The 15,954-nt window shown below is 19.8% G+C and overlaps 4 protein-coding genes across 7 annotated transcripts; 3 read left to right on the top strand and 1 right to left on the bottom strand.

Annotated features, from left to right (window-relative positions):
* The first annotated feature begins 2,749 nt into the window (after positions 1–2,749).
* Positions 2,750–3,571, top strand: LOC122711515 (mitotic-spindle organizing protein 1-like). Its single transcript, XM_043930342.1, has 2 exons — positions 2,750–2,987; positions 3,067–3,571. The coding sequence occupies exon 2, from the start codon at positions 3,089–3,091 to the stop codon at positions 3,335–3,337; it is 249 nt and encodes an 82-aa protein (XP_043786277.1). The 5' UTR covers positions 2,750–2,987; positions 3,067–3,088; the 3' UTR covers positions 3,338–3,571.
* A 384-nt stretch (positions 3,572–3,955) lies between these two features.
* On the bottom strand, positions 3,956–5,078 carry LOC122711561 (LDLR chaperone boca). The gene is made up of 5 exons (XM_043930448.1): positions 4,889–5,078; positions 4,728–4,802; positions 4,423–4,583; positions 4,151–4,295; positions 3,956–4,039 (listed from the first exon to the last, which is right to left on the bottom strand). Exons 1-5 carry the CDS (start codon positions 5,039–5,041, stop codon positions 3,956–3,958), a joined length of 618 nt encoding a protein of 205 aa, XP_043786383.1. The 5' UTR covers positions 5,042–5,078.
* On the top strand, positions 4,250–12,692 carry LOC122711557 (serine/threonine-protein kinase 11-interacting protein). 4 transcript variants are annotated; one of them, XM_043930444.1, is made up of 20 exons: positions 4,250–4,344; positions 5,950–6,185; positions 6,684–7,212; positions 7,348–7,644; positions 7,737–7,930; positions 8,024–8,294; positions 8,388–8,789; positions 8,861–8,939; positions 8,999–9,173; positions 9,274–9,406; positions 9,538–9,711; positions 10,108–10,185; positions 10,594–10,729; positions 10,864–10,988; positions 11,094–11,231; positions 11,312–11,499; positions 11,591–11,688; positions 11,771–11,976; positions 12,049–12,350; positions 12,445–12,692. In XM_043930444.1, exons 3-20 carry the CDS (start codon positions 6,759–6,761, stop codon positions 12,637–12,639), a joined length of 3,645 nt encoding a protein of 1,214 aa, XP_043786379.1. In that variant the 5' UTR covers positions 4,250–4,344; positions 5,950–6,185; positions 6,684–6,758; the 3' UTR covers positions 12,640–12,692. The 4 variants fall into 4 exon arrangements, with proteins under 4 accessions (XP_043786379.1, XP_043786380.1, XP_043786378.1 ...); XM_043930445.1 differs by lacking the exon at positions 4,250–4,344 and adding an exon at positions 5,673–5,689; XM_043930443.1 differs by lacking the exon at positions 4,250–4,344 and adding an exon at positions 5,804–5,824.
* Positions 12,693–13,880: 1,188 nt separating this feature from the next.
* LOC122711560 (carbonic anhydrase 2-like) lies at positions 13,881–15,619 on the top strand. Its single transcript, XM_043930447.1, has 7 exons — positions 13,881–14,275; positions 14,343–14,381; positions 14,444–14,611; positions 14,724–14,877; positions 14,950–15,055; positions 15,139–15,366; positions 15,446–15,619. Exons 1-7 carry the CDS (start codon positions 14,236–14,238, stop codon positions 15,617–15,619), a joined length of 909 nt encoding a protein of 302 aa, XP_043786382.1. The 5' UTR covers positions 13,881–14,235.
* Positions 15,620–15,954: the final 335 nt, after the last annotated feature.

The raw sequence follows: 15,954 nt of genomic DNA, 5'->3' as shown, positions 1-15,954 counted from the left end.
ATAACAAGATATAAAGTATTTCTGGTTTTGAAATAACGAAATTTAGATTACAGAATACCGTAAAAAAACAATTTCGTATCATTGATGTTATATATATCATGAAATTATATATAAAAATAATTAGAAAAAAAAAATTTATAATTATTTAACTTTTTATTTTAAATATTTATTTTTTTAAAGTATTTAACTGAAATGCTCTATATAATGAACCGGAAATGCTCTATATAATGAACTATTGATGATATTTTTAAATTAAAGTTTTCAAATACCATATGTTCAATATTTTATCATAAAAAAGATTTAAACACAAACATTTGATGATCATTTTTGTTATGGAAAAGGAACTGAAAATTTAAATTCTCTGTCAAAAAATTAAACATAATTTTATTTGAACAAATTTTAAAACATAAAAAAAATGAATATTATATTTTTATTAACAATTTATCATAGCTTATTCTTTTTAAAAAAATGTAGTTTAGATCGTTACATATCGTGCGTGCTTATTAGTCATTTCAAAATTGAGAAAATCGTCAAATTAAAATATAGAAGCATAAAATGTTTAAAAATCAAATTTTAAAGAATTTATTAGATAATTAAATTATTAAATCTTGTATCAATATGTATCAATTTTATGTTGAAATGAGTATAATCATAATATACAGAATATTTCAAAATATAAATAAAAAATGAATTTTTTTAAAACTATCTTTAAATTTTCAAATTTTTAATCCATTTTTTATTTTTAAAAAATTTGATTTTTGAAATATATTTTGAAACACATTATATAAGTCAATGTAATTGTAGTCAATTCATAAATATTAGAGATAATATAGATCGTAATTAATTTATTGATTATTGGGATTTATTTTGTTGATCTGTAAAATTTTTCAATCATATCAAAATTTATAGGATACAATGCTTTCAACGTGTAAGTAGACTTATTTGCTTCTTCTTATAGAACTTTATCCAAAACGAAAAATCCAATAATTGATTAGCAGTTATTAATTAAACCAGTGATTTAATTTAAATCGAATTAAAGAAAATACATATATATTTGTCATTAACTATCAATGATTAATTTAATTTAAGTTTCTATACAATTTTATTTAGGATAAACAATAATATATATATATCTAGCTTTTTTGATCTCTATTTATTAATTCATTTATTTGCAATGAAAATATTTAAAAAGAATGTTTATTAATAAATGTAATTTATTTTTTAATTATTAATTCTAAGAAATTTGTTAGGTGATTAAAATTTAGTCATGATAGCATAAGCACGAATAATGAATCAAAATTTGTTATAGTAGTGACATCTAGTGTATACAAAATATTTGGTTATAGTTCATAAAATGTACAATTGATAGTTAATCTTAAAAACAGTTTTTTTATAACAAAAACGTACAATTAAAGATTAGATTAAAATGAAATCGATTAGCGATTGATTTCATGCCGCCAAAAAATTTAAAATAGTTAAAATAATTATTTAAAAATAGTTGAAATTATTTAGATTATTCAATTAGAAATTTATAATTGACAATATATATATATATATATATATATATATATGATAAATTCTTGTTTATATTATTTATAATTTTTTAAACTTTCGTTTCTTGTTGTTTTTAAGATTATAAGATTATATACATATATCCATTTTTCAAAAAAACTTAATTATATATCTTTACAATAAAATATTTTTTTAAATGTTCAAATATTCCAATGATACATTATATTTAAATTCTTCTGAAATACGTTCATTAATTCTTATATTACTCTAGAATTCAAATATCATTATTAATATAATCATACATTAATTGAGAAACAAAGATTTTACATGGTACAATCACCGTATTATTTTTTATTATTCCAGCCTTTCTCTAATATTTTTAGCGTCTATGTCGATTTTTTATACTTATGTTAGATCAAATAATTATAAGTATCAATAATTGATTTTGAATATATATATATATATATATACACGTTTGCAGCGTATGGATAATTTATATCTCGTAACAATTAAATTGTAAATTCACAAAAATAAAGGAGTCGTTATAATTAATTATAATTAATCGTTAAATCTTTTTTAAACTATTTAATAATTTTAAACTAATAGCAACAATTAACAAAATAAACTAAATTAAATTAAATAAATACAAAAACAACACAATGTACCATCACAGAATTATAATGATTATTACAAAATAAATATATGTATTATATCCATATTATATCCAATATATTTTATTTTTGAAATATTAATAATTAATATAAATAATTCCAATCAAGTAATTTATTTATATCATTTTATTTAATTTTATTTTTTGAGAAATATTATTGTTTTATATTTGTTATTAATCTTCTGAAAATTTATTTAAAAAGAAGATTTTTTATAATCAAATTTTAATAAAATATTTATTTTAAAATTAGGATTGCTTAAAAATTATATATACGTTTCTTTTTTTTTTGGCGTTATTTTTTTAATTATAGTATAGTATAGTAAAGTAGTATTATAGTAAAGTATATTATATAAATTATATAAATTATATAAATTATAATATATTATATAATATTATTTAATTATAATATAGTAAAAAATAAAATATTACTTCTCTTTCTTTTTCTAAAAATAAAAAGAAAAAATAATAGTAGCATAAGCATAATAATATTATAATACATATTATGATAATATAAATAATTTTGCTTATAGTTTTAAAATAAACTTCACAAATGAAATTAATATTTTTTTTTTTTATAAACCTTCAAAAAAATTAGATTCAATTTTTTTTTATAGTAACTTTGACTTTTAAATGGTTGTTATAGAAACAAGTTCTTTGAAATAGTGACATTAAGTCATATGAAGAAATGAGAATTTTAATAAAAAATACAAATTAAATATTATTTTGCTATCTATATTCATTATTTTATTTCTAAATTATAACTTAATAGTAATAGTTCCACCGTCAAACTGTCTCACAGCGGAGAGTACGTATTCTTAAAATAATTTTTCTATATAAAAACATAACCTATTTCAATAATGTTAGAAAGTATTTATTTGTTTTAGAAAAGAAAGAAATCGAGGCAGCATGCCAGAACCTGTACATCATCAAATAAATGCTGCTCGTAAAACATTTCAAACACTTTATCAAATTTCAAAACTATTAAATACAAATTTGGATCCAACAACATTAAGTATATGTATTCGATTATGTGAGAATGGTGTAAATCCATATGCACTTGCAAATGTAGTAAAAGAATTACAAAGAGAAGTGAGAGCTATGGATAGCATTAATCAACTAGATTCTTCTACTAGCAAATCTAGTTTAAATAAATAATTAATCATTTATTATTCATATATATATATATATATATATATTGATTATATAATAATTTTACATAATTTAATGAGTGAAATGAAATCTAATAATCTAATAATCATTTTTTATATATATATATGCTGATAATATGTGATTAACAATAAAATATTTAATTGTTTTTAATATTACTTATGAAATACTATCAATTGTTACTCTCCATTATCTTTAATGTTAATAATGAACCATATTAATTTTTTTTTTCTTATTTAAAATATATTTTTAAAATTTGTAATTGTTCTAATAAAATCAATAAAAATATAATTAACAAATAATATTTGTAATTGTATGAAAAATTTATTTTTTTATAGGAAAAGTAAATCATATTTATTTTGTGACTTTATTATACGATTCGTAAATTTTAGAAACATTTTATTAAGATAATAAAGTAAAAAAATATTTAAATACAAATAATTTAAATTGTATATCTCTATAAACAAAAAAAAAGATTTTATAAAAAATTGTTCTTATTTGTATATAGATATATATATACATACAAAAATATACAAATGAAAAATATATTATATTATATTTTATAGATATTTTAATATCTGTAAAAAATTTATATGTTATAATAAATTACAACTCCATTTTTTTTTTATCATTGTCCTTTTTAACATTTTGTTTATTTTCTATTTTATTAATTTTTGCCATATTTTCATCCTAAGAAAAAAATACAATAATTTAATATATTTCAATACATATATAATTATTTAAATTTTGAACTTAAACTTCATTCTCTATTATAGAAAATATGTTTTAATATTTTTATACCTGCTTTTTTGGATCTCTAAAATAAGTTTGGCCTTCAAGTGTCACATGAGATAATTCTGGCTGTTGTAAAAAATAATTTTTAGCATCTACAGCTTGTGATCCTTCATGAAATAAAAAAACAGATCTTTTTTGATCAATTGGATACCTATAAAAAAATTTAATTATATTATAAATAACTACATTATAAAAATTATGTAAGTATCTTTATTTTTATTATATAAATATATATATATAATACATTATAAATTAAAATTTATGAAAAAGAATAATACCTTTCTGCAATTATATGATTGTTTTGAAGACTAGTTTGCCAAATTCGCATTATCATTTCAGCTTTTTCAGCAGACATATCTTCATTAGTATCCACAAACATCATTACACTTTTACCTTTCTTTGTCATTTTTAGTACATTATCAGGATTTGACATATCAAGCTAAGAAAAAAATTATAATACATAAATATAAATAATAAAGATATATAACTGTAATATATATAATATATAATATATAACACTATAATATTTAAATATGCTAGATTAATTTATAAAATGCCAAAAAAAATATTTTAAATGCAATACTTTGGATATATCAATTTTTGGACTAGGTCTAAGATGTTCTGGTAATTCATCTGGTTCCAATGGTTCATCATTTTCCTAATTACAAAAAAATTAATTTTGTTAATATTTTTGTTTTATTTTTTATAATAACTAAAATAAAATTAAAATAAAATTTGATGTACCTCCCATTGATCTAACAAGTGTTCTAAATCCGCATCAGTCATATCGCGTATATCTTTATCCCGCCATGATTTTTTTTTGTTTAATTTTACATCATTATTTGCATTCACATAAATTAATAAAAATATACTGTAAATAATAATTTCTTTTTTCATATTTGAAAATTGCAAAAATCAATATGTCGATATGAAATCTAAAATTTTTTGGTTATTAAACAGTTACTATGTTTTGAAAATTCCTAATTTAGTTCTAAAATAAAATTACTGGTTAAATTTCATTATTGTTATTTTGTATTTCTTCATTACAGTATTCGATAAATGTAATCCAAAAATATCAACTTAAACATAAAAAAACTTTCTAATTTAATCTTAATTTAAATTAAATTAATCTAACTTAAAAAAATTGAAATTTTATCTAATTTTATCTAATTTTTCTATTTAATTTTCTGAATGATGTAATTAATATCGATATAAAAATAATATTCAAATTAATCAGTTTTTTTTAAATTTAAAGTAAATGTTTTTAGATTATCTTTGTATATTATCAAAAAATATATAAATATAAAATATATCTTTAATATTTATATATTCCACAATAAAGTTCAATTAAATTTTTTTTCCAAAAATTTATTTAAAAATTATATTTAATTAAAATTAAATTTCAATAATATAATTCTTTAAACTTGTAAAATCATATGCATTTCATGGAGAAAAATGATTAGTGTTGCCATCTAACGTATTATAAAAAATGACAATGAAGACAATAATGTTCACAGTTTTATATGATGATGTAAATTGTAGTCAGTATGTCATTTTCATTATTTGGTCGCGTTAAAAATTTCATAGAAATTGGTTATTAAAGTTTATATATTGATATAATTTAATTATCGCGTTGCTCATAAAAAAATTATTATAATTAATTATATTATTGAATTTAAAGTAGGTCAAAAACATTTTCCTATTTTTTTATTCTGTATTGAAATAATTTTTATTGTATTGAAACAATTATACCACGCAGTAATCTTGAAATATTAATTATGAAATAATTGTATATATTTTTTTAGGATTTCCTTGTTTGATGAAAGTACATGTAAAATAGTAATGCAAATTAAGGTTATTTGATAGCAAAATGATAGATAATATTTCATGGTATTAAACATTTATTAATTATTGATATATATTTTTATATTGCTTGTTTGTGATAACATGCGTGAAATTATACTGCCTGCATCATTTGTCACTTAAGTATGTGTTTGTTACTGACCAAAACTGAATGATCTAAGCAGTATATGACAATTTAGTAAGTTTTTGTCATTAATTTTATTAAAGCATCTTGTAAAAGATCTTTTTCTATAATATTTGAATAAAAAAATGTATAAATAAAACTTTTTAGAAATTTCTATAAATAATAGTTGTATTTAGTGTTCTATTGTTTTTATGTTGTTTATTAATTTTAATTGATGATAATTAATATGATTGATTTAAAAAAAAGTAAGATATATTATATTATTTATAAAAATAAATTTTATTTAAGTATCTAAGTATCTTTTTTGAATTAAAATAATTTTTGTATTATTATATTATATAATATATAAAAAAAATAATAATTTGTTTTATTATTTTTTTTATTTATATTATTTTTTTATTTGTATTGTATTTTACAAAATTGAAAAGAAGACTTATATGAAAAATTTTAACATAAGATGGTTTTAATGATTATTAATTAATTATTATTAATTAAAAGAAAAAATTTCTTTTATAAATTACATAATAAAAATATAATTTTATTATTTTTCAGATTTTGATATGAAGATATATTGGAATAAATCCAAAAATTATCATTTAAATTTTTTATAAAGTAAAAATACAAAAAATGAATAATTTTCAAGATGAAATCAACATGCAAGAAATATTATTACTTGGAAAACTTCTGCATCAAAATGGAGATAAAGTTTTAAATTCAGTGGGAAAGCTGTCTTTATCAACAACCTTATTATGTAATTTAAATTCAGCTTTTTCTTTAATTGTGGATGGATCTGAAGATTTAGAAGCTTCATTTCAAGTATGCAATAGTTCAAAAATTGACATATTTCGCGACTTGAAATTTTTACATGACTTTATACAGAAGACAATTGGCCTAAAATTGATTTATTGTCCAAACAATCCTAATATCCCTGTTGATATTACTAAATTTAGGTGTTTGAAACATCTAGAATTAAAGAAAATCAATATTAATTCTGTGAAAGGACTCCAAGATGTTAGAAGTCAACTTGAAAGTATTATCTGTGCTGGTAGAAAAGGTGTTTGTACTTTAAAACAATTGTTGGGTAAGTATAATTAAAAAATAATTAAAGAATATTATTTAATATTATATTATTATATTATATATATATATATATATATATATATATATATATATATAAAATATATTATTTAATATATATTATATTATTTTTACACAGCAAATTGTGGAGGAGATGCTAGTATTGGATTTATATGGAGTTCTTTGAAACATTTAGCATTACCACATAATTCTCTTGAACAATTGGATATATCTTTAGAATTAGTACCTTGGCTACAAATAATAGATCTAAGTCATAATTTGATAACATCTGCAGATCAATTATCTTGTTTACCAAATTTGAAATATGTAAATCTTGGATATAATAAACTTGAAACAGTACCTACTTTTAGTGAAACTGCATCACACTTATTACAAGTATTAGTTCTAAAGAATAATTATATAGAAAATCTAAATGGTAATAATTATTGTGTTTAATTATACATATGATTTTTAAAGAGCATAAATATATTGATAAAGAATTTTTATGAATTATTTTTCTTAAAATAGGTTTACAAAATTTGGAATGTTTAACAGAATTAGATTTATCATATAATTGCGTGATGGAACATTTAAGCTTGTGGCCTTTAGAAAAAATGTCTGCTTTGCTATGGATATCCTTGGAAGGCAATCCCTTATCGTATCATCCGAAATATCGATTACTAGCTATAAAACATTTACATCCATGTTTGAGTAATAGCAAGGTATATAGCAATGATATGATGTATTATCATAAAAAGTCAATTTTAAAATAATTATATTTTATATAAGTATGAATAAAAAATGTCATGATTTAGTTTGTTTTAGATCATGTGCCACTATCAAAATCAGAAAAGGAAATTATTGCAGAAAATCGATTGTTTGTTATTAAATCTAAACAATTCCTAACAAATGAATTTCATACCTCAATGTCAGATTCTTTAAATTCTAGTAGTTTATTTGCATCTACAAGTGAATTAGCAGGGTCAAGTAATATGGATAAAAGTTTTTCTAAAAGTAAAAAAAAATCTAACATAAAAGAAGCCATTATTGCAGATGTTGAACAAGAAAAGAAAGAAACAAAAACGGGTAAAAAATTAATTTTGTTTCTATTTTTTTTTGATACTGAAATTTATAACATTATTTTATTTTTTTATTAATTTTATTAATTTTTTATTTTAGAAACAACATCAAAAGGACATTTAGAAACAAAAAAACAAATTTTAGAGATACGAAAAAAATATGGAGAAGATAAATGGTTAAGTAGTCATGCTGGGACATTTGTTCAAGATATTATGGGATTACAGCCTTCATGTCCGATGTTAATACCAGAATTTGCAATAGAAAATTTAGATTCTAAAAATATTGTAGTAAGTGCTGAAAATTCAGCTATTCTTTTAATGAAAAATACAAAAATTGAAACAAACGAAGAATCTTTAATGAAGGAGATTAATGAAAGCAATAATGAAAAAGAAAATGAAAGTGAAGTATTAAACAAAGAAGAGAATATTTCTGAAATTATATTAACCAACAATGCAAGCGCTCTTGTAAATATATCTCAACCTTTATATGATCCAGAACAAGGTATATTGTATATAAAGTAAATTATACATACTGCTAAAATATCATTTTAATATCTATTTTTTAAATTCTAGAAGAAGGGAAATTATATATAGTTCAAAAGAAAAAGAATGCAGACGAATTAGAAGATTTATTTTTAATGATAACATCAAAGTAAGTATTTTTTATTGCATTAAAAAATTATATGTTATTTTATCATTTAATTATTGTAGTGATATTAAAGAGATAGATTCACTTACTGGAAAATTGAAGTACTGTTGGTCAATGAGTTCTGTGTTATCATGTGTATTGGGTAGAAGTGAACCAGTCACAGTGGATATAATTTTTGATACAACACGAGAACATCGTCAAAATAGAAGATATTTTGTAAAATCAGATGTTGCAAAAGTAAGAAATAAAAAAATACAATTGTAGATGATATATAATAATAATATATAACATATATAATGCCATATAAATAATAATATATTGCTTGATTATTTTGCAGGAAATAGTAAAAATAATTAACGAAGAAATCAAAAAAAGACCAATGTTATTGAAAATTTTTAAATGTATGAAATGTTCAACTCATTTTTCTCAAGATTTAGAATATGTTACTCTTATAAATTCTACTATATCAGGTATATTTTTTAATAAATAATAAATATAAATAAATTACAAACATTCTATAAGTTACAATTCTTCTATAAATTATAAGATTCAATATTTAATAGATTATAGATTCAATATTTAAAAAAATCTATTTTATTAGGTATGAAATGTCCCACTTGTAAAAGTACTTTAGTTATAGAAACAGATGAATTATCAATTTTAAACATGGAAAATGATATTTCCGAAGATTCATTGGAATGCATAAATAAAAATCAGTATTCAGAAAATTTAATAAAGGCTAATTTACAACATTCTGAGTCTTATTCTAGTATTGGTAAGTATTAGTTCACTATAAGATTTAGCATGTATAATTAATATTTTAAAAATAAACGAAACATTTGATGAAAAAAACTTTTTAATAATAAAATATAATATATTTTTTGAGTTTATTTATATAACCCAATTCTTATTATTTATTTATGTGATGTTCAAAACTATTAATTGTAAAATAAATAAAATATAAGAATTATATATTTTTATGAGGTTTCTACAATAAAAATTAACCATATATTTATTTGTTTATAATATTGAGTTTTGTAATATTTAGTATATTTAAATTTTACAATATTTCTTAATTTTTGAACGTGAATGCACTAATTTTGTAACTGCTGATTGCATTACTATGCATTGTACTATTGACTGGGACTATAACATACTAATCCCGGTGCAGGTGGAATGGAGAGTGGAGCTATATCCGTCACCACTTCTCTGGTGCACTCCGATTCTCACACCCAAGCTCAAGTCTGTTGTAAGCTTCAGCCACTGTATTTTATTACAGCACTTTTTTTATTATAGCACTATTTTCTCAAGCACTTTCATAGTTAAAGACATAAAGCTGTAATATTAGTTGCTTTACTATTTACAATTTTATATTATTATTATTAGGTCCATATTTTTATTTTTGTACTCACAAAATTGTATTACACATTCATTTAATACAAACAATTATAACAGTTCTATTATGTTAAAAGAGATTATAAATAAGAATTATATAGGAATTTGAAAAGAAAATGTGATTTTTTAAATAAAATAAAACAAAAAAAAAAGTATGAGCACCTCTTTGAATAATATATTATGTTAAAATTATATATAAATATAATATAGTTTTAATAATATATATTAAATTTAAATTATTATTTTATTATATCATTTATAGGTTCAGCCACAAGTTTAGAGGAATCAAGAGAATCTACACCATCTGCAAATACATCAAATAAAAAATATGAAAGTGACATAGAAGTATTAAGCAATCCAAGTCAAAGTAGTATCGAAGTTTTGGACGATGCATCGAGGTAAAGTGTAATTTTTTTATGTTTTTTTTCTGTACACAATTATTCGATATATTCATAAAAACATTTTTTAAATATTAATTACATATTAATTACAATAAGTTTTTTCTTTATTATATTTATATTAACTGCTACAGAACTCATCTTACGCCTCATAGAAAGCGTTCCTCAGAAGAAAGACGTACTGCTATTGTTCCATCTCTTTTAACAATACCTGATGTAGCTCCAATTATAACTGGTTTAACTGAGAGTAGCTCTTCAGGTTTACTAAAATTTTTAATAAATATATATAATAATTTAAATATATAAAATTATTCAACTTTTATTATAAAAATGATAATTTTAATTAATAAAACTATGTTTCTAGGTTCTTTAACGGATAGTATATGTACTGCATATGAAAATAAAATAATGAAGCAAGTTAATGCAGATGAAAAATCTCTTAATAGTAACAATAAAGAAATAAAATTTACACCTGTAACAAATTTAACTTCTATGCTAGGTGGTTAGTAAAATTATATATATTTTTTATGTTTTAACATTAAACTATGTATTAGCTACATCTTATTTAATGAATAATTTTAGGACTACTTCAAAGTATAAAAATTGGTAATAATAAACCATTAATGTTAAAAGAAGAAACATCACATCTAATGAGCAGTAATATTCAATATTCTTATACAGACTTCAATAGCATAGATCATAGAATAAAATTGCATATCATTTTAAATATATTTGAACATGAAAATGAAGAACTCATTCTTCTCCTCAGGGTAATATATTAAATTCTATAAACTAAATTTATTTTTAAAATTAATATTTCATTTGAATGTTCTTAAATCAATGAAATTGATGATACTTTAGGCAGAAATTTTAATGCAAAATACAAAAGAAACATTTCCTGGTTGTTTGGTTTTATCTACATTCAAAGTATATGTGCTTAAAATTGTTGGAATAGAAGGGTAATAATAAAATAAGATTTAATTTTATATGAATTTCATTTATAAAAATTTATATTAATTATACATTCTATTATTATTACAGAGAAAATCCACAACGTTGGTTGCATAAAGAAATTAGTTGGACGATAGATAGATTAAAACGTTTTTCACCAATACCATTCAAACAAGGTATTTTAATTGAATTAGAACAACCTAACAAAATTAATGACGAGCCGAATTCTACTATTACATTCTTATGCGTTCTACAAGATCTACAAAGGACGCTCAATTTTCTAGTTTATGTTACTGGTAACAAGAGCATTTATTTGATATTTAAATATTATCAATAATCGATACTCAATTAATTATTTTCTACTACAGATTTTTTATTACCATCTATTTGTGAAGAAGTTGAACTCACAGTCTCAGAATATTGTACCTCTTCAATGTATCAATTATTAAAAGATTGTAAAAATTACCAAGATGGAGATACTGTTAGACACCTCGCATTATTTTCTTCTGCCATATTAAAATATCAAAATCTCGAAGTTCAACTTAAATTATCTAGTTTAATAGTGACTACATCTGTCTTAGCATTGTGTAATATGCAATGGCTTCTTCCAGGCAATAAAGAATCACCACATATAATAAAAGAACAAGCAATGAGCAATTTGATTGGAGTTGTATGTATTGAAATATTAATAAATATAAAAAATAAAATTATTAAAATATTACATTCTAATTTTATATATTTAATTGCGTTATTTGTATTTTTAGGAACATTATAACTCTTCACTGACATTGAATTTCTTAGATGAAGTAATAGGACAGGAGGAAACATGGATTCTAGATTTTGTTTCTATGAGTGCTGCAGAAATAGTTGTTACTTCTATACGATCTCCATGGGAGGAACTTTTTTCAATTCCTTTACAAAATACAATTTGCAAATCACAAAATTGTGAAAATGAATAGAACATTAAATATAGATAACTAGAAAAGTATTCTAGTCCAAGAAAATATATCAGGTAATTTATCAACGAATATAATTTATTGAATCAAATTGATTAATTAATGCAATTTTGCACAAATTAGTGATTTATAGTTCTTTTATATAAGATTTGTAATTTATTAGATAAAAAAAAATATATATAAATATATTTGACCAACAAAAATATATTATATAATTATATAATCATACAATATGACAAAAATATATCCTAAATAACAATTATGTGCAATTTCATAATTTATATTTTATATTGTTCTACAATTTATAAAACATAATATTATTTATGCAATAAAATTGAGAAATGTTATATAAAAATATTTAAAAGTATAAAAAATTGTGGATAATCTTTTTAATATTTAAAAAATTAACTATCTTATTTATCTTATATTTATGATAATTCTGATAAATATTTGAAAAATTTATATTTAATAGTATCTTAAATTTTTTCTTAATAATAATATTTTATAATATTTATTTTATTGGAATATTTAACAAAAATTTCAAATGGTGCTATTAATATTAAAATATTATATAAAATGATTGTTAATGCAAATAAATTTTTATATTAATAATTTATTACATATTTTAAATAATTAAATGCTTGATAATATAATTATGATTTATTTGTTCTTAGATTGTTGAAGCTAATATTCATATTTTATTTACAATTAAAAAATTTGTTTTTATAATATTTATTGCTATTCAATTTGAAATAGTTTTTAATAAAATGAAAATTTGTATAATTATATGGTTTTTATATTGTAAAGAAAATTAAACAAATTATTTTTCATAAATATTAAAATTATTAAAATGTCAAAAATATTCAAAGAAATATTCAAAGAATATATTTTCTTTATATTATAATAAAAATAAATATAAATATTATAATAATGAACAATATTTGAATATTAATCTGTGATATATTAATTTTTATCATTTATCTATGGAAGTATTTAATATGCATGTATGTTCATTATAAAACTATATTATATTATGATTTATAGGAAAGAAATATAAGGAATGATTTTATATTAGATTCATCAAAGACATTAATACTTAGTTTAAATACTAAAATTAATTTTAATTTATATATTATACTAATTAACATTAAATAATTGATAACTTATTGTATTATGAAGATCAAAGATTATTTGTATATATATGTAAATAAATTCTTATGATATCCATTATCTAAGTTATGTTATGTCCTAAAAAGTTATATAAAAAAAGTAATAATATATATTTAAAAATGAATGCTATATACAAAGCAAATACATACTTAAATTTAGTGTTGTAGTTATAGCTATAATTGAGACATGTGAAAATTTGTATACTCAAGATATTCTGTATTGATGATGATAATAGAACATGTAATATGTAAATGAAACAGTTGGAAATGACTGGAAATAACTTAGTACGTTTATTGCATACATAAAATGTCTCAAGTATGTCCCTATTATATTACTTTTTAATAGTTAATAGCGTTGTTAAATATCATTTAAGTCGTAACAATATAAAATAGTAAATTGTAAAATAGATTAGATTTAAATTCAATTAAAATGTACTATTCTATAAAATTTATAATATTGATAATAGCCAGTAAGTTCAATTATGTTCATACTATTTTATTATATTATTTAGAGCTAAAAATAAAATATATTTCTAGTACCAATTATTGCGGGACATTTTGGATACAATAAATGTGGTATGTAATAATTTCTAACATTTTTTACAATATTTTCATTTTACATAAATATAATATTTCAGACCAACACACATGGATTCAAAATTTTAAATTATGTGGCGGAAAATTACAATCTCCAATACATATATCATCATTCAAATCAATACCTCTTCCTTTGCCAGCACTTGAAACAATTGGTTATCATGATTTTCTCCCAAATCCATTATATTTAAAAAACAATGGCCATTCAGGTATTATGATTTTATATAAAATAAAATGATATAAATTATAATATAGATTGTAAATGAAATGATTATAAATGATAATAAATTATATTTAGTTGTAATAAATTTTTTTTTTTAGTTGTCATAAATATAAATAATCGTTTTGAAAAAAAATTACCTTATATATTCGGAGGTTCACTTAATGTGAATCAAGAATATGAAATAGATCATTTACATTTTCATTGGGGTGCAAAAAATAACAAAGGATCTGAGCATATTTTAAATGGTGTTAGGTAAAATATAAAAAAAAATACGAGTTTAATCATTACTAATATTTATTTAATTTTTTTATTTTTCTCTTATAGATATCCTATGGAAATGCATATAGTTCATAAAAATAAAATTTATTCAAATTTATCTAATGCATTAAATTATAAAGATGGCCTTGTGGTTTTAGGGATTTTTTTTCAAGTAAGTTCTTAAAAAAAAAAAATTTTTTTTTGAATATTAAATTATTTTATTTAAAGATTACATTGACAGGATTACATTTATAGTTACAGGAAAAAGATAACAAAAAGTTATATTCCATTGTAAATCATTTATTGAGTGTGCAACAATTAAATAAAGAAGTAAAATTAAATATGTCTATAACCTTGGCTTCATTATTACCTAAAAATATAGATATATTTTATACTTATAAGGGTTCATTAACTACACCACCATGTAATGAAGTAGTAACATGGATAATTTTTCCAAAGCCAGTACCAATATCTTTCACACAGGTATCTTAATATATTGCAATTAATATTTATTAGTATTTTATTATTAATTTGTTTTTTATTAAAAATAATCTGTTTGCAGCTAAATAAGTTTAGATTACTTTGTAATGAAAAAGGTACATTAGCTAATAATTACAGAAAATTGCAACAAATAGGACTTAGGAAAGTATATGTTAGAAAGTTAAATCCATCTTTAATTGAAAAATATAATAAAACGATTTTTAATGTTATGAATTTGGAATGGTTTTGGCATTAAATATAATTTTACATTATAAAAAATAAAATATATTACTATTATAGAAATAATATTATAACAACAATTCTATAGAATTATTATTAAATAATTATAATAAGAATTATAAAAATAAAATATTTATATTTAAAAAATTAAATTAAAATTTTAAATTTATTTAATTTTAAAAATTAAACATTCGAATAAAAAAATAATAGGTATTACTATGTAATATATATAGGCATTACTATGTATATTGTATAAAATAAAAAAAGACCAAATAAGAAATAATGTTCCTTTATTATATGATGAAATATAAGTTTTATAAATTCTTTTTTTCTATATTTAATTTCAAATTA

The sequence above is a fragment of the Apis laboriosa genome, unplaced genomic scaffold, assembly GCF_014066325.1.
Source record: "Apis laboriosa isolate Shangri-la unplaced genomic scaffold, ASM1406632v1 scaffold170_cov151, whole genome shotgun sequence".
Taxonomy (NCBI): domain Eukaryota; kingdom Metazoa; phylum Arthropoda; class Insecta; order Hymenoptera; family Apidae; genus Apis; species Apis laboriosa.
This window is presented reverse-complemented; position numbering and strand designations above follow the sequence as displayed.

Bases quoted from the DNA above. Each gene is read 5' to 3' on its own strand.
- LOC122711515 (XM_043930342.1), top strand. From the start codon at position 3,089: ATGCCAGAACCTGTACATCATCAAATAAATGCTGCTCGTAAAACATTT.
- LOC122711560 (XM_043930447.1), top strand. From the start codon at position 14,236: ATGTACTATTCTATAAAATTTATAATATTGATAATAGCCA. The intron at 14,276-14,342 runs GTAAGTTCAATT...ATATATTTCTAG, and splicing joins TATAATATTGATAATAGCCA to TACCAATTATTGCGGGACAT. The intron at 14,612-14,723 runs GTATTATGATTT...TTTTTTTTTTAG, and splicing joins AAAAAACAATGGCCATTCAG to TTGTCATAAATATAAATAAT.
- LOC122711561 (XM_043930448.1), bottom strand. From the start codon at position 5,041: ATGAAAAAAGAAATTATTATTTACAGTATATTTTTATTAATTTATGTG. The intron at 4,296-4,422 runs GTATTATTCTTT...ATTTTTTTATAG, and splicing joins AATCATATAATTGCAGAAAG to GTATCCAATTGATCAAAAAA. The intron at 4,040-4,150 runs GTATAAAAATAT...TTTTTTTCTTAG, and splicing joins TTAGAGATCCAAAAAAGCAG to GATGAAAATATGGCAAAAAT.
- LOC122711557 (XM_043930444.1), top strand. From the start codon at position 6,759: ATGAATAATTTTCAAGATGAAATCAACATGCAAGAAATATTATTACTT. The intron at 9,174-9,273 runs GTAAGAAATAAA...ATTATTTTGCAG, and splicing joins TAAAATCAGATGTTGCAAAA to GAAATAGTAAAAATAATTAA. The intron at 9,407-9,537 runs GTATATTTTTTA...CTATTTTATTAG, and splicing joins TATAAATTCTACTATATCAG to GTATGAAATGTCCCACTTGT.